The sequence below is a fragment of the Gigantopelta aegis genome, chromosome 4, assembly GCF_016097555.1.
Source record: "Gigantopelta aegis isolate Gae_Host chromosome 4, Gae_host_genome, whole genome shotgun sequence".
Lineage (NCBI taxonomy): Eukaryota > Metazoa > Mollusca > Gastropoda > Neomphalida > Peltospiridae > Gigantopelta > Gigantopelta aegis.
Genome location: NC_054702.1, coordinates 25,711,165 through 25,728,445, shown reverse-complemented (window position 1 = coordinate 25,728,445; position 17,281 = coordinate 25,711,165). Strand labels below are relative to the sequence as shown.

Here is a 17,281-nt window from a genome sequence, read left to right as displayed (position 1 = left end):
AAATTGCATTGTTAACTATTACACAAAGATATTTCTGAGGCCAAAAAGAAAAAGAAAAGTAAAAAAGAAAAAAAACATCAATACAAATGATAATTTGAGTTTGATTATCCTGAGCTCATGTGGTGTTGGTGTAGCTGACAGAAAGCAAAGATGGATCACTTTCCAACATAGAAATTATGTGACACTGAAGATGTATTTGCTGCGTAAGTGATTCTAAGTGCAGTTCAAGACAAATAAAACCAATCATCATCAGCTTTTAGGGTGTAAACTACCAAATCAAATCCCATAGACGACAATAGTAACATATGTGGCTAAAACTCCTACCTGCAGCGTATCAATCGACATAAATGCCACGTATATAAATACTACCACCCCTCACTCTTAAAGTGAATAAGAAAAAATTGGGGGTGGGGGGGGGGGGGTCAAGCTGCTAATTTCTGAGATAATGGGTAGCGTCTATGACTACCCTGGTTCTGCACAAAATTTGAGTACTTTTTTTTACAGGTACCCAAAATATGTTTCAAGCACAAGGCTACTTGACACACTGGTACTAGATGAAATAAAATTGCATAAATTCTTTTGCCCAGATGAAACTTTTTTTAATACAACCAACACACTGACATTTATCACCAATCACAGGACTTGTGGTGTTCACTTCTCTATCAAAAGTGGGGTGCACCTCGAACTTTGATCCAGCCGGAAGTTATTTGGTTTAATACTACCTATACATTTTAACTACTGCATAAAAATTATTATCTATTTTACTCTGCTTAATTGTGATTTATTTTCATATTAATAATAATATTCAAATAATGTTCAAGCATCTAAGACAGTGTATTAATGTTTAGTCATTACTGGTTAGTTAAAGTTTGCTATTTTAACGAAACCACTAGAGCACATTGATTTATTAATAATCGGCTATTGGATGTCAAACATATAGTCCTTTTGACACAGTCACAGAGAAGAAACCAGCTACATTTTTCCATTAGAAGCAAGGGATCTTTTATATGCACCATCCCACAGACAGGATAGCACATACCACAGCCTTTGATATACCAGTTGTGTTATAGGTTAGTGGAACAGAAGTGAACATTGTGCAGGCCCATAACAACAATATCTGGAGGGGGTGGGGTAGGGTGATGGTGGCTGGGTTAGTGTTGGGTGTGTGTGTGGCACAATCTTTAGTGGGGAGGGGGCACAAGCCAGATTTTTATTGTTATTTACATAGTAGGACAAAATAAGGTGCATTTTCGTTTAGTGGGGGTTGGAGGACATAGGCTTGTAGTGGTCTTATATCTCTCCAACGAGCTGTTCAAACTCACACAAGGCGGAAGCATGAATTGAACCCAGTACCTAGCTATCATCCTCAAGTCTGATGGCTTAGTCACTACACCAGAGGTTAGTCCCACCTACAAGCCTCAAGGAGAAGCAACACTGGCCTCAGTGGTGTCGTGGTTAAGGCATCGGACATAAGGCTGGTAGGTACTGGGTTCACAGCCTGGTACCGGCTACCACCCAGAGTGAGTTTTAACGACTCAGTGGGTAGGTGTTTAATTTTAAGACCACTACACCCTCTTCTCTCTCACTAACAACTAACAACTAACCCACTGTCCTGGACAGACAGCTCACATAGCTGAGGTGTGTGCCCAGGACAGCGTGCCTGAACCTTAATTGGATATAAGCATGAAAATAAGTTAAAATGAAAAGGAGAAGCAACTGAAAACTGAAGAAGTTGACTCTTAACAATGAATCAGCCAATGGCTAAATAGATTATACAGAAAATTAACTCTACACAGACTTCTTACCCAGAGGGTTAATCAGACCTGAAACTACCGTATACACACTCAGTGTGATCAACTGTTGTGTTGGTTTGGAGTCACTTCTAATTTAATCAAAACAGTGTGTTATACTTAAAGGGATTCCTGCTATTCAGTTTCTAATTACTGCAAAAATAATATACTACAAGATTAAAGTTTGTGGTATGGGGGTGGGATTTAGTTCAGTTAGTAGAGTGCTCACTTGAGCTATTTATGTTGCAGGATTGAACCACCTCAATGGAAAAATTCAACTGATTGGGGGTTTTCTCATTTCAACCAGTGCACCATAACTGGTCACAGGACATGGTATGTGCTTTCCTGTCTGTGGGAAAGTGCATATAAAAGATCCCTTGCTGCATTAGTCTTAGAGAATGAATGAATGTTTAACAATACCCCAGCATGAAAAATACATCGGCTATTGGGTGTCAAACTATGGTAATGCAAACAAATAAAGTGATGATCAACATCAATATAAAAATTCAAGATTTAAATAAAAACACAGTGTAAAGAACTGTACAAAAATACAAATATCACAGATAGATACTGACTTTTACTCAAAAGTTCAATTTTGTGCTATATTGGCCATTCTCAAAGAGAATGTTACACCCCTGCACCACGGTGAGGTTACAGCATGCGCAGGGACATTAGTCTTAGAGAGGAAACCTGCTAAATTTACCGGTATCCATTAGTAGCAAGGAATCTTTTATGTGCACCATCCCAGACAGGATAGCACATACCATAGCCTTTGATATACTAGTCGTGGTGCACTGGCTGGAATGAGAAATAGCCCAATGGCCCCATAGACAGGGATCTATCCTAGACATATCATGCATCAGGCAAACGCTTTACTACTGGGCTACATTATTAATACATGCTACAAATAAAAATAAATTAAAGTTACATTCTCTGGTTACCATATTATAACATCATGTACAAATATAAAATACAAGATTAAATGGACTTTTAAAAAACTTGTGTGTGTTCACTATGAACAGGGATCGTCAAAAGTATACGCTCGATTCGTTGCCTGTGCCGCCACTGCTCAGCAAAGGACAGACGACAGCCTGCTGTCAGTTTCATTTAACAGTGCGTTTGCGGATTTGAAATTGTAGGGTTCGTCTCAAAAAATTAAATGAGAAATCTTGCGCTGTACGAAGAACGTTCGGTTGAGGATACGGTATAAGAGTCTCATTAAAACCGGTCTGATCTTGACAGCGTATTATCGACAATCATACCTTCCTATTTCAAAATTAATATTTTATAAAGTGTTAGTAGGACTTTCAAAGTTTAGTTTGTATACTAGTAACACATTGATCATGTTTATATTTTTTTATAAAATATACTAACGTAGACAATGAACATTTTCATTTCTTATTTTACGTGTGTTAAAATCGACAAATTCAAATAAATATTCTTTTGTTTGGAAAGGGTAAAGTTAGTTTGTTTTGTTTAACGACATTAATGTTAGAGCATATTGATTTAAGATGAAACGGGTGCATGTGCAGGGTATTGGGGGTCGAAACCTTTACCTGCCTAAGCTGAAATTTTTTAAAATATATTTTCTGGGGGAGCATGGCCCCATATAAACTTCGCTCAACACAGTCTATAACCTCAACCCCACTGAAATTCCTGCACACAGGCCTTGGAAACCCGCTACATTTTTAATTTATTTTTTAGCAAGGGATCATTTTTATGTACCATCCCACTGGATATCACACACCATGGTGCACTGGCTGGAACGAGCCTGCCGATGGGGATCGATCCTAGACACCGACCGCGCATTTAAACCCCCCACCTTTTTAGGTTTAAGTAATGACTAGAAATAACATATAGTCTTGATAAATGTTACGTAAATCGAACACAACACCCTCTTCCTCTACCCCCTAGGGCGTTATGTAATTATTAACACCCCCTTACATGTAATGCATATGCCCCACCACCGACCCCTGTAAACGTGTTGTACCATACATGTACCTCTATGGATGTAAATATGTTTTGGAGATATGAGACGACCCCTCAATCAAGACAATTAAATTTGTTCCAAATCATGTGAAAAGCTCAGCGCCTGCGCAAATCACGTAAAGTCCCAGTTCTACTGGCGTCAATTTGTAATTGACCTAGATAACGTAGATAAGTGTGCATTGTGAAACTATAGCGATGTGGTGGACCTTTCATGTACAGAACTGGATTATCTATTTTAAATGCATAAACAAGAAAAATATTCCAGGGACTGCAGCTTTAAAGAATTGTGAATCACAGAAAAAACAAGAACTCTATCCCCACCCACCTGCACCCTTAAAACAGGACACATGTCTTCCAAATGCTTAAGTAGTATGCTTCTGCTTGAAACTTTAACAGCCAATCTTTCATGATGGTGTCTGAAAAATGCAATCAGAAGCCTTGCATGCTGAAACCCAATGCCAATTTTTCATTCATCCGTGACATAAAAGCAATGTTTTTGAAATAGCTACCATTGTCTGGAAGTCATATACAAACAGCTAATATCTACAGAATTCAATCAAACTGCAACTAAAGGAACAAAATAAAAATAATATTTTGGAAAGCAAAAATCTATTTCTTAGTAATACAAGATGAAACTTGAAGAAACACAATGGCTATTTTTCAAGTTTTAACATTAAAACATAATACAGGTACAGAAAATCATAAAATGTTTTTGCAAATAAAGTGAGACTGCACCAGACGCCAATATCACATTGTTGCTGTTTTACGAAACATCATATAATAAAGATACAATTTTTAGTCTATTATTATTATTTTAAGTCTTTACAATAATCTGCGCTCATTAAATTACTTACTAGTATCATGATGCTGATGCACCATTCTCCGATTTTATTTTATTTTATCTACAAAACACATTATTACTATAATACTAAACATTGCAAAGTGCTCTGAGAGAGTTGCTCCTGCACAAAAACTGTATGTTGCACCAAGAGAGAAGAAAAGAAAGGAAAATTCTTTAGATGATAAAAAAAGGTTGGTCTCTTATTGGACACAAGTTCCAGAATTGACATGCTCATGTGGCTTTTTCTTTCCTTTCGATTTCTTTTTTTTATCTTTAATTATCTCTTTCTGGAAAGCATGGAATGTGAAAGTTTGTTTTGTTTAACGGCACCACTAAAGCACACATTTGGTAATTCTGACATATACTTTTAGAGAGGAAACCCACTACAATTGTTTTCTATTAATAGCAAGGGATCTTTTATATGCATCATCCCATAGGCAGGATAGCACTTACCACGGTCTTTGATATACCAGTCATGGCACACTGGCTGGATTGAGAAACATCCCAAATGGCCAACTGACAGGGATCAATCCTAGACTGACTATGCATCAGGGCCCAGATTTTCGAAGCTATCTTAGCACTACGATATCGTAAAACCGTCGTAGGCTACGGCATGCATCATTGTGACATCACAGGTTACGTTTTTCTGATATCTAAGCATTCAGATAGCTTCAAAAATCTGTAGCCAGGTGAGCACTTTACCACTGGGCTACATACATCCCACCCTTCAATGAAGGAGAAAGGAAAGAAAAAATGTCTTTAACACCGCGTCAGCACATTTTTAACCTACTGTAACAGTTACTGTTTTAGCTATTTGTTGTTTCACCAACAAGGTCAGGTCAGTGTTTAACATGCACTTTCAGAACAAGCTGTTGTAGTGCATGCCTGTTCTGGGCACAGGTGCTGGCCTCGGCTGGCTCCTCCGTCCAGGACAGGAAATTACCCTGATATTGCAGCCTTTGATGTACCAGTTGTGGGGCATTGGAAATGATGAGAAAAACCCCCACCCAATTCCATAGAGGCTGATTGATCCTGGCTATCACACCTCAAGCAAGCACTCTACCACTTAGCTACATATACATCCAGCTATGAAAGTTGCTGATATCGGTTACTAGCAAAAAAAACCCAAAACCAACAAGTTTACTAAAACTTTAGTAGTGCCTTTGTTGTTCCATAGAAAACAATGCTATCACAAGTCAGGGGACAATATTTCAAAATCTCAGGTAACCGCAAATCAGTTCATGTGAGTTTTACTTAGGTAACCGATTGTTTGGTTACGTGAATATAGTTCTTGTAACTGATGAGTTAGGCCTACCTAATCCTAAAACACTTGAACTACGATTCTGTGCAACATTGGTCGTTCAAACATATTTAAAAACATAAATTGATCTTCACTTTCATTATTGATATATGGTACTTTTAATTTTAGAATACAATTGTTCACCACGTAACCGATTGGCGGTTCTCGTGATTTTAAAGTTGCATAACCGACACACGAACAAAACAAGTTCTTGTGCAATATTATGCCCTGACGAGGTGTGATGGGTCATAGGTGGACCCAAACAGTGTATCAACCTAACTAGTATATCAAAGGCCATGCATGATAGTATATAAAATCCTGTCTATATGAAATATCAGATTTCATTTTACACCATCTACACTAATGTAATAAAACCATATGGTAAGCACCAAATAACCATAGTTTTAAAATATTATACTAAGAAATGCAACCCAACAACAAAGTTAGCTTCTCTAAAAACAAAACCTTGATCAGGGCCACCAAAAGGGATGATTATCACCTTCTCAACCGTTTGGAACAAGTAACTCTGATGGGACTGAATGTTCACGCTGAAAAAGTTCAAGCTAGCACCTTCACTAGCTTCTGGTCTGGAAGATCAAACAACGGAGCACATCCTACAAAGTGCCCAACCTATCAATGACTGGGACAATCTGAATAGACCATCGACACTCCCCTACAAACTGAGCTCTATGGTGACAGGTAGGGCGGGAAATAGCCCAGTAGTAAAGCACTCGCCTGAAGTGCAGTTGGTCTAGAGCAATCCCCATCGGTGGGGCCATTTCTTATTCCAGCCAGGGCACCACGACTGGTATGTGCTATCCTGTCTATGGAATGGTGCATATAAATTGTAGCAGGTTTCCTCTCTAAGACTATATGTCAACATTACCAAATGTTTGACATCCAATAGCCAATGGTTAATTAATGTGCTCTAGTGGTGTCATTAAACAAAACACACTTCAACTATGGTGACAGAGGAGAACTGGAAAACCCAGCTTGTTCCATCCTACAGCTTGGACGACTTGCCTCAGTGGTGTAGTGGTTAAACCATTGGACTTAAGGCTGGTAGACACTGGGTTCGCTGTCCGGTACTGGCTCCCACCCAAATATAGTTTAATGACTCAGTGGGTAGGTGTAAGGCCACTACACCGACTTATCCCTCAATAACCACTAAAAACGTATCAGTAACCCACAGACAGCCCAGATAGATGAGGTGTGTTTGCCCAGGACAGCATGTAATAAGGATAAACAACAACTTAGACTACTTGTGTACATGTAGATTGTGTGTGAGAGAGAGAGAGAGAGAGAGAGAGAGAGAGAGAGAGAGAGAGAGAGAGAGAGAGAGAGAGAGAGAGAGAGAGAGAGAGAGAGAGAGAGAGAGAGAGAGACAGAGAGAGACAGACAGACAGACAGAGAGAGAGAGACAGACAGAGAGAGAGAGAGAGATTGATTTAAGATATTAGAAACAACAAATGTAAACTGTAAATCAAATTTATATTGAGAAATTCATTTAGCCTCAATTTAACATGACGTGTCTGAAATATACACAATAAAGATAAAAAATACAATATTTTAAAAACATCTAGCACAAAATGAATTAAGTTGTATATAATTAATAATTAATTAATTAATCCATCTACAGTATACATAAAATGATTAATCAAAATGAAGGCAGAAACTGACGACATAAACAGTGAATCAAATTATTATAGCCAATATCAGTTATAAAAAAAGAAAGTTTGTTTTGTTTAACGACACCACTAGAGCACATTGATTTATTAATCATCAGCTATTGGATGTCAAACGTGGTAATTTTGAGTCATAGAGAGGAAACCCACTACATTTTTTACATTAGTAGCAAGGGATCTTTTATATGCATAATCCCAGACAAGACAGCACATACCACGGCCTGTGATATACCATTTGTGGATGGAACAAGAAATAGCCAAATGGGCCCAATATCAGTTATACTAATCTGATTCACCGTATTGAATCAAATTATTATATCAGAGTTGTTGTGTTGGCCTAAAGGATGTGTTCACCTGTAATATCAATATCAATAGACTTACAAAACAGACAGAAAAGACAGTTTTGTATTAGAACAATTCATTTTGCATACATCTGCAGTGTATATAAATAGAGCAAATTCTATAATTATAATGAAAATTTCCTTTAGAATATCAGCTTAATATATACATGGAACAAAGATGTGAAAATAAATACATGTAATAGAAATTAAACAATTCAATTATCACAAGTGTGCAGTATTTACAAAATGAAATGGATGTTGTATAAATTCATTCACAATAAATTGCAAATTTAGTAACGACCACCAGTATACACAGAATAAAGGTGTAAAAGAGAAGCAGAACAATTAATTTGTTATAATTATACATCAGTAACACTAACATGTATAAAATGAAGAAATTATACAAGAACAAAAGTACCGGTGAGGTACATGATACGCCCGTGAGTTGTTTGATAGAAAACCATAGATATTTATAGGATATTAAACGAGCTTCCATTTCTTATCATGTTTATGTCCCGAGTGAAATAATTTTCAATTGTCATGAGCTTTAGTGAGTGACAATGAAAATTATTTTACGAGGGACATAAACATGATACGAAACGGTAGCGAGTTTAATATCCTATTTATTACCCATAATCAATCTTAATTTATATCACTCATCTCATTTTGTTGACGTTCCTATAACTTGTAAGGTTGTAGTGTGCCAATTCATGACGTCATCGTGTGACGTCAAAAGTGTTACATTCCACTTGGCATTCTAGTGGGACATATCACTTTGATATGTACCAAGATATTTTTAACCATGTGGGTAATAATAATGAATATGTTACGGGTATGATTCATTTCTAATTAATATGTGAAATGTTTGCAATGGATGAACAGTTCAAAGGCTAAACAAGATTTTCCTATGATGTTCAGAATATAGATAAATTATTTGATTTATTTGCATCACAGTGACCTAGTAATTGTACGTGACACACCGCCATCCCAAGTTGTTCCTACATGTCAGGTTTGATGGTCCTGTATGTATCTGTATGCAAGATATGATTCAGACAAGGATTTACTGTTATGTGCAGTAGACTGTGAAAATAGGTCACAGTGACCTATTAATAGTATGCAACACACCACCATCCCAAGTTGTTCCTACATGTGATGTTTGATGGTCCTGTATGCATCTGTATGCAAGATATGGTCAGGACAAAAAAGTGAACAGACAGACATAATAGACGGGTGTATAAAAATACCCAATTATTAGATGTGACATACAATTTTTTTTGTATTTCTGAGGGGTTAGTAAAATATTTATAAACATAAATTATAGCTCCTCTGGCCAGAACAATTTATGTATTAGCCAGATAGAATGTTTTTCGAAATAAAATGTGTTACAGAATATTTACAAGTATATACCATAGAATAATAATATAAGAAACATCTTGGAGAATGGAGAGAGCAACCTTTGGCTGTAATATTCTGTTTAGATTCACAATCAATATCAATTTATGCCCATCTAACAAATGTAAACCAAATCATTTATAAGTACAACAATTCATTATTTGAGATATATGTATATATAAAAAAAAATTCATATAATAGAAATCCCTTAAGTATTAATTTACAATTTTCTTTAGTTTCTACCGAGCATTAAAAATATTCCACATTTACAAGGAGTTAAAGCACATGAGCAACAGCACTAATAAACAATACTGCACCCAGTGTAGTCTGTCTGAAAAGGTACATTTCACTTGAACTTTGCATCGCTAGTAATGTAACTCATAAAACCCTAAATAAGCAAGCAGTGTCTTGCATGCCTTTTTTTTTTCATTTCTACACAAACAAAATAGAGCAAGATATGATACATGTTTACCAGTAAATGAAATTATTTTTAACAACTGTAAATCAGAGACGAAAAATTTCTTGCATCATCATGCATAGCTGCCAACATTTAAAAACAGGAAAGAGTAATCATTTTCGCGTGAATTGTGACCCGTCGTATAAACCCTTTTGCTGTGTAAAATATCCAGATATTTGTTTATGAATTGTTTTATCGCTGGCCTCAACGATGTCCTGGTGTTTCTTCGTTTTGATGTGCCTTTGGCAATCATGTTTCCCGCCATGGGCAACAGAAAAACCAACGCGACATAAAGTGCAAAATGCACTAGTATTACTAACAGAACTGGCCTTCAAAACAGGCCACTCATTGCTGTAGTCCTGTTTATACTTCTGTACTACTTTTGGCTTTTTCTGAGCTTTGCACAATTCATATGGCTCTGATCGTTCGCATTTTTTCGACATCTTTACAAAATGGCGTCGTTTCACAAGCTACGTGTATTCCGAAGTGCGTTGCGTGCGCCAAAAAAACTTCCGTGCGCATTTGCGGCTAGTTGGGCGAGTCCAATTTATGTGATTCGTAGGGGTGGTAGGTTATTACAACAAACAAAAAAAAAACCCAAAAAAACAGGAAAACGCGAATTTGCCGTAATCTTTCAGATTACGTGCGTAATGGCGTAATAAGAGATGGAAAATCGTAATGATTCTGCATAAATTGTAATGGTTGGCAGCCCTGCATCATGCGACACAAGACGTCATGCTACATTTTGTCATATATTTAAAAAAACATTTCAACTCTTTATTCACAAATTAAATATGTAAGTCATGCTATGTTTACACAGTACATTATGTGTATATTGTGTATTGAAACTAATGGGTGTATAACATGGTAATTGAAAATCTAGTCTGAAACAAATGACTTGAGTCAGGCTGTACACGTGACATAAATGTGGAAACTTATCTAGTCATTTTATCTTGCCTGTGTATAGTGATAACAAGATAAAGATGCTTGTCTCTGTTTCTGCTTTAGACAAACCTTATTGTAGTTCCCATGATTTAGTTCTTTATAGTGCCTACTATGTGCTATCTTGAGGAAAACTATGGATTTTTTTTCTGCAATTCTAGATTTTAGTGCCATCCAAAAATCTTTCTCTCCTTTTCATAGTACTCCTACCCACTTTTTCTATACCTTGCAAAGTTTAAAAAAAAAACATTCATCCAAGAATATTAATCATATACAATCTGTATGGCACAACTGGAATAAATATGATTTTCAGACTCCAGAAATATGTATGGAAGCACACACCATTCCAACCTATCACAGGACAAAGGCAATATCTAAAGGCAGTAACCAGTTATTCTCTATTTATAAGCAGGTTCCATTTAAATACAGCTTCTATTTTTTTTTTTTATATCACAGACAACTGAATTGGTCCTTATAAAGAAGTGGCTGTAACACAAGGAGTCATTTTTCAGCATGCAAAACTATACCATGTGGGTTCGGGTGGAAGAGGCCTCCAAAATCACAAAGCGTGACCTTTTTAAGTTTCAAGGTGCCCCGTTTATCTACTTACAGAAGTCCCAATGTTACTTGGTCTTGATTTCCCTTTATTGTTCCCTAATTATTACAGGCTTGGAAAGGCCCTTACATCTTTGACTGAAAATCACATGAACCTAACAGTCAGCATCTTGTATATTTAACCCAAATCCTCCAGTCTCCCCCAGCTTGGTCCGACCTTGACCTTGACTGGCAGATGTACAGACAGCTTCATGGCATGTTCCATGTGATGCTTGATCAGCTGAGCAGCAGCAGTTAGCTCCCTTGTCGAGACTTCGTATATGAGTTCGTCGTGTAGCTGTAGAACAGGAAATGCTCCCTTGGGTGTCATGGAAACATCGACTGAGCTCTTCTGAGATTGCAGATTGTCTTTAAATGACGCCACAAGAAAAGAAGAAGAAGAAATCATAAATAACAAAAAATACTATAAATTTCAAATTATTCTACATGGCTTCAAGAATTTTTATAAAATCCACTAGCCATAGGGTCAGTAATTTTAAAAATGTACTAGCCACCATTAAAAATTCACTAGCCCTACTTACTTAAGTTAATACAATTTTAATAAATAATCAGATATATCACCTAAAGAGGGAGAAAGAGAGAGCTTAAAACACACTAACATTGTGGGGTCGGGGTGGGGGCAGGATATTCATATTTACAAAATAAGACTTAACTGCAACATTTGACAAATGTTTTTCACTAGCAGTTGGGCATGGCAATACTAGTTATTTACTAGCCCAACATTGAATATCACTAGCCATGGGAGTGAGACTACCATAACCTAGAAGCCCTGCATTCTAGCAATGCATCTACACCATGAATATTAATATTTAGTTTTTCTTTAATTTATTTAAAGTTATTCAGTTTGAATCCCCTTAGTTTTTGTGTCTGTTAAAATTATCAATGTCTTGTAAACATTTTAGACACATTTTCAGTCTACTTACCAAATTAGTTCTATCATAAAGAACATTATATACACTGTATATTAAAATATTGCATTTCTTTTGTTGTTCGGAACACTTAATAGACCAAATATATAGTTAGACAAATTTATTAAAACATTGCTGTACATAATTTCACACTGAATTAACAGTTAGTGTTGGCCAATAACATCCAGTACTCACCATACACAGGCTCCGTTCTGTGTCTGTGAGTGAAGTGACAGTCGGGAAACCTTGTTCTGAGTCCGTCATCGATCCTGACCATGGCCGTCTTCACGAGATCAGCGGCCGACCCCTGCACCGTTGTGTTCACAGCCTGCCTTTCTGCCTGGTCACACAGTGAAAGGAAAGAAAAGGAAAGGAATGTTTGCTTAGTTACCAAATTTAGCTTCCGACGTACACATTTTTTTCGATCCATATAAAATGTATTTTGAGCTACATCAAACACCTGTGGCCAGTTGTTCAAGTGTTAGTTTGCTTAAACAGTGGTTAACTGAAATTTTCAAAACCAGTGACTGAAGCAATAGAGATAATAATTGAAAACAATGTTGAAACTTGATTTAGAACAGCTTACGGTTTCCATACATACGGCTATTTCTCGCTCCATCCAGTGTACCATGACTGGTACATCAAAGGCCGTGATATGTGCTATCCTGTCTATGGGATGGTGCATATAAAAGATCCCTTGCTGCCAATCAAAAAGAGTAGCCCATGAAGTGACGACAGCGGGTTTCCTCCTTCAATATCTGTGTGGTCCTTAACTGTATGTCTGACACCATATAACCATAAATAAAATGTGTCGAGTGTGTCGTTAAATAAAACATTTCCTTTCTTCAATACATACGGTAATCAAGTCCAAAGTTTATTTCGTAGTTGTGAAAAAATAATTAAAAGGAAAAATATTAATACTATCACAGGGTTAATTCAACTGTTTTGAACTGGGTATTGGATTTGCCAAAATGGACAAATTAAACAATCAATTAATGATACCTCAACACAGTTTAAACTGGAAAGAGAGGAAAACAGCTGCCATGATACAGGTTACCCCTACCAAAAGAATCAAGTTTTTTTTTTTTTAACGACACCACAAGAGCACATTGATTTATTAATCATTGGCTATTGGATGTCAAACATATAGTCATTTCGACACAGTCATAAAGATAACCTGCTACATTTTTTCATTAGTAGCAAGGGATCTTTTATATGCACCATCCCACAGACAGAATAGCACATACCATGGTCTTTGATATATCAGTTGTGGATGGAACAAGAAATAGCCAAATGACTAGAATGAGAAATAGCCCATTGAAAACAAGCAAGGGATCCCAAAAAGATGGTCCTGGCTTGGATCACTCACCACAGCAGTCTATCTATGGTGTTACAATTAAGACCTCAAGCTTGGAAGTCTGATTTTTTTTTTTCATTGACACCACACCCCACCCCCAAAGTCTATTTTAGGCTCAGCTTCTTTATAAGTGTACGAGGCAAAGAATAAAAAGAACAGAAAAAGCAATTATGGCTGGAAACATAAATAATTGGAACAATCGGTTACATAACAATAAGTGTTGAATTTACAATGCTTGTTTTTCTCTTACATCTGTAACCAGTCCTCTGAAAATTTTTATTGCTTACACAAAAATAAATCCAAGTAACCCATTTCCTTTTTCCATAATCCGTTATAGCCAATTAAATGGTGCTCCAAATTTCGCGTGAATGAAAAATAGGTTATGCAAAATTAAAGCGAGCAACGCACGAACAATCGTACTCGCAATTTTCAGAGACCTGTGTAACTACATACATTTACAATGCTTAAACAAACAGCCATTGTAAACTTGGCCCTACATGTTTTAAACACAATAATGAAGACTGCACTACCTGAGCTCTAGCGTGTGGGTTTGTATCTTTTATTGTTGACAAGTATCGTCTTCTTCCCATGATAGTCTCCACATAACCTTTCTCTCGACAGAAATCCACCACCGTTCGCAGGTAAGTTCTCAAACCTAATAAAACACCATGTCATACTTATATTTCAAACATATTCCATAAATAATCTTAATTATTTATTCACAATTTATTTTTATATACTAAAATCTATTTCATGTTGAAGCCAATTGTCATACATGTATGTATGTATGCACCGTAGCTATCTAGGCTGTGTGCCCATCTTAAATGCTGATGTACTTGTTGTTTAAAAAAATATCTCATTCACTTTCCTTCGTTAAAAGATATGTTTTGAAACAGCTGTCTGTAAAATAAAAGGTAAAAACAACTTTTGAAGTAAAGAAGTACATTGCATCTAATGCTAGGCTCAGACTACCAACTGCTGTCACAACCTCTACGACTGTCCAGTTGCTAGTCTGAGCGCTGTTACAACTTGATTCTCATGGTATAACCCATTGGCTGTTAATCTCAATGCACCCGTCGTAAATCGGGAGTTTGGGAAATTACAACGCAAAGTTCGAGTTGGCCAACTTTGTGTGGGCAGTTGGTAGTCTGAGCCTAGCATTAGATAGCAAACTAACGGCCTGTGGTAGAAGAAGACAGTGAGTCAACTGACCACAACACTGATGTGAATATCAAATGTATGCATTATATACATTCTAAACGTTGACCTGGATATCTCGACTTGAAAGTTTCCATGAAGACGGCAGCCTCATTCTCATCCACTTCAATCTGCTCTCCCAGAGCCTTGGGGCCAATACCATACAGCATTCCATAGCAGATCTAGAATTATTAAATACAGCATTCCATAGCAGATCTAGAATTATTAAATACAGGATTCCATAGCAGATCTAGAATTATTAAATACAGCATTCCATAGCAGATCTAGAATTATTAAATACAGCATTCCATAGCAGATCTAGAATTATTAAATACAGCATTCCATAGCAGATCTAGAATTATTAAATACAGCATTCCATAACAGATCTAGAATTATTAAAAACAGCATTCCATAGCAGATCTAGAATTATTAAATACAGCATTCCATAGCAGATCTAGAATTATTAAATATAGCATTCCATAGCAGATCTAGAATTAATAACTACATAAAAAACATAATTCAATAGTAGATCTATAAGTAATAACTAGATAAATACAGCATTCCATAGTAGATATATAAGTAATAAGTACATAAATACAGCATTCCATAGTAGATCCATAAGCAATAACTAGATAAATACAGCATTCCATAGCAGATATATAAGTAATAAGTACAGCATTTCATAGCAGATCAATAATTAATAACTACATAGCAAATCTACAATTATTAAAGGAAGGAAATGTTCTATTTAACAATGCACTGACTACAATTATTAAACAATTAAATAAATAGAGCATTATAAAGAAGATCTACAATTAATAACTACACGATTCCACAGCAGATACATGTATATAATTAATAACTTTATAAATACAGCATTCCAAAGTGTAGATCTATAATTATTGAATACATAAATACAGTATTCCATAGCAGAACAACTATTATTAAATGCATAAATACATTCCATAGCAAGTCTATAATTGTTAAATGCAGACGTTATCTTCCATTCAGCCATGATGAGTAGCATACCCATGGAGTCGTTAAAACTTGCTCTGGGTGGGAGCCGGTATACCAGGCTGCGAACTCAGTACCTACCAGCCTTATGTCCACAACACTACCGAGGTTAACTGATTTCAATTTTTTTCGTGCTTATATCCAATTAAGGTTCAAGCACACTGTACTTGGCACACACCTCAGCTATCTGGGCTGTCTATCCAAGACAGTGGGTTAGTTGATAGTGGTTAGTGAGAGAGAAGAGGATGTAGTGGTCTTACACCTACTCATTGAGTCGCTAAAACTCGCTCTGGGTGGGAGCTGCTACCGGGCTGCGAACCCAGCACCTACCAGCCTTATGTCTAATGACTTAACAATGACACCACCAATGCTGGTTGAGGCTAACTTATGAGACCCTCTCCAAAACAGTCTCTGTGTTCTGAGTTAAAATTTCACCAAGTACTATGTGCTACCTGTTTTGCTTGCTGCCTGTATTCTGCCGTGATTTCCTCTACTGTGGTCCGCTTCCACTGGGCTGCTATCATCTTGAAGACATCACCGTCATTGTTGAGGATGGAGATGAGTTTACGATCCTGGGACAAGTGGGCAATTATCCTCAACTCTAGCTGGGAATAGTCTGCTGCCACAATTACCCCTCCTGAAATACATATTAATCCCTAAGGTAACAAGCATAAGAAGAAACATGAAATAGCTTGACATTCTATTTGAAAATTTATTAACAACTACTTTTTAAAGGAACATACCTTAGTTTGAGCCCATGAAAATGGACAGTAAGTTTGGTTAATCTACAAACCTGTATCCCATCTGGATAAAGTTAATAGTGTGAAACTAAAGTATGTGATGTTTAAATGAGGAAGTACCATCTACCATCTAAAATAGACTACAGCTTAGCTCGCTAATCGTTACTTCTCAGAGGTGTGTGCGTTTTTAGAATTATGAAAAATGTATTTCGGGATATTACAAAATCCAGGATGACCAAAAGCACTTCGAATGAACAAAAATAGATATTCTAAACATTAAATTGTAAATAATTTCTAATTAAAATTTTGAAAAACTGCTTTAAAAGTGAAAAATATGTCCTTGTATTTAAAAACTAGGGTCTATCACTTTAATACTTTAGATTTGTATAGGGATCTCTGACACTTGCATAGTGACTTGAGACATGATACAGAACACAATTATCCCTGAAATGCATTGCCTTTATTTTCAGAGTTCGACAAATCCACTAGCCTGACGCCCGTGGCTAGTGGTTTTTAAGTTCGGGCTAGTGAGAACCGCAAAACCACTAGCCCGCAGGGCTAGTGGTTTCCACCCCCCTCCTTATTGCTCGATCGTGGTTTTTTTGTGGTTTTTTGTTTTTCTCTCGGCTGAAATTTCATTTAATAAATTTGATTGTGACGTTTTGTCATCGAATAATATCAACAACGCAATCAGTATATAATGATAATCCACT

General features: G+C 36.5%; 1 protein-coding gene across 2 annotated transcripts in view; it reads right to left on the bottom strand.

Moving 5' to 3' along the window:
• Positions 1 to 9,062: 9,062 nt before the first annotated feature.
• The window catches only part of LOC121370276 (DNA polymerase theta-like), a 38,290-nt gene continuing 30,071 nt past the window's right edge, over positions 9,063 to 17,281 (bottom strand). For both annotated transcript variants that reach the window (XM_041495409.1, XM_041495410.1), the window contains 5 exons: positions 16,281 to 16,465; positions 14,885 to 14,996; positions 14,148 to 14,272; positions 12,456 to 12,600; positions 9,063 to 11,700 (listed from right to left, as the gene is read on the bottom strand). In XM_041495409.1, the coding sequence (XP_041351343.1) occupies positions 11,471 to 11,700; positions 12,456 to 12,600; positions 14,148 to 14,272; positions 14,885 to 14,996; positions 16,281 to 16,465 (797 nt within the window). In that variant the 3' untranslated portion in view covers positions 9,063 to 11,470. The remainder of the gene's footprint in view (positions 11,701 to 12,455; positions 12,601 to 14,147; positions 14,273 to 14,884; positions 14,997 to 16,280; positions 16,466 to 17,281) is intronic.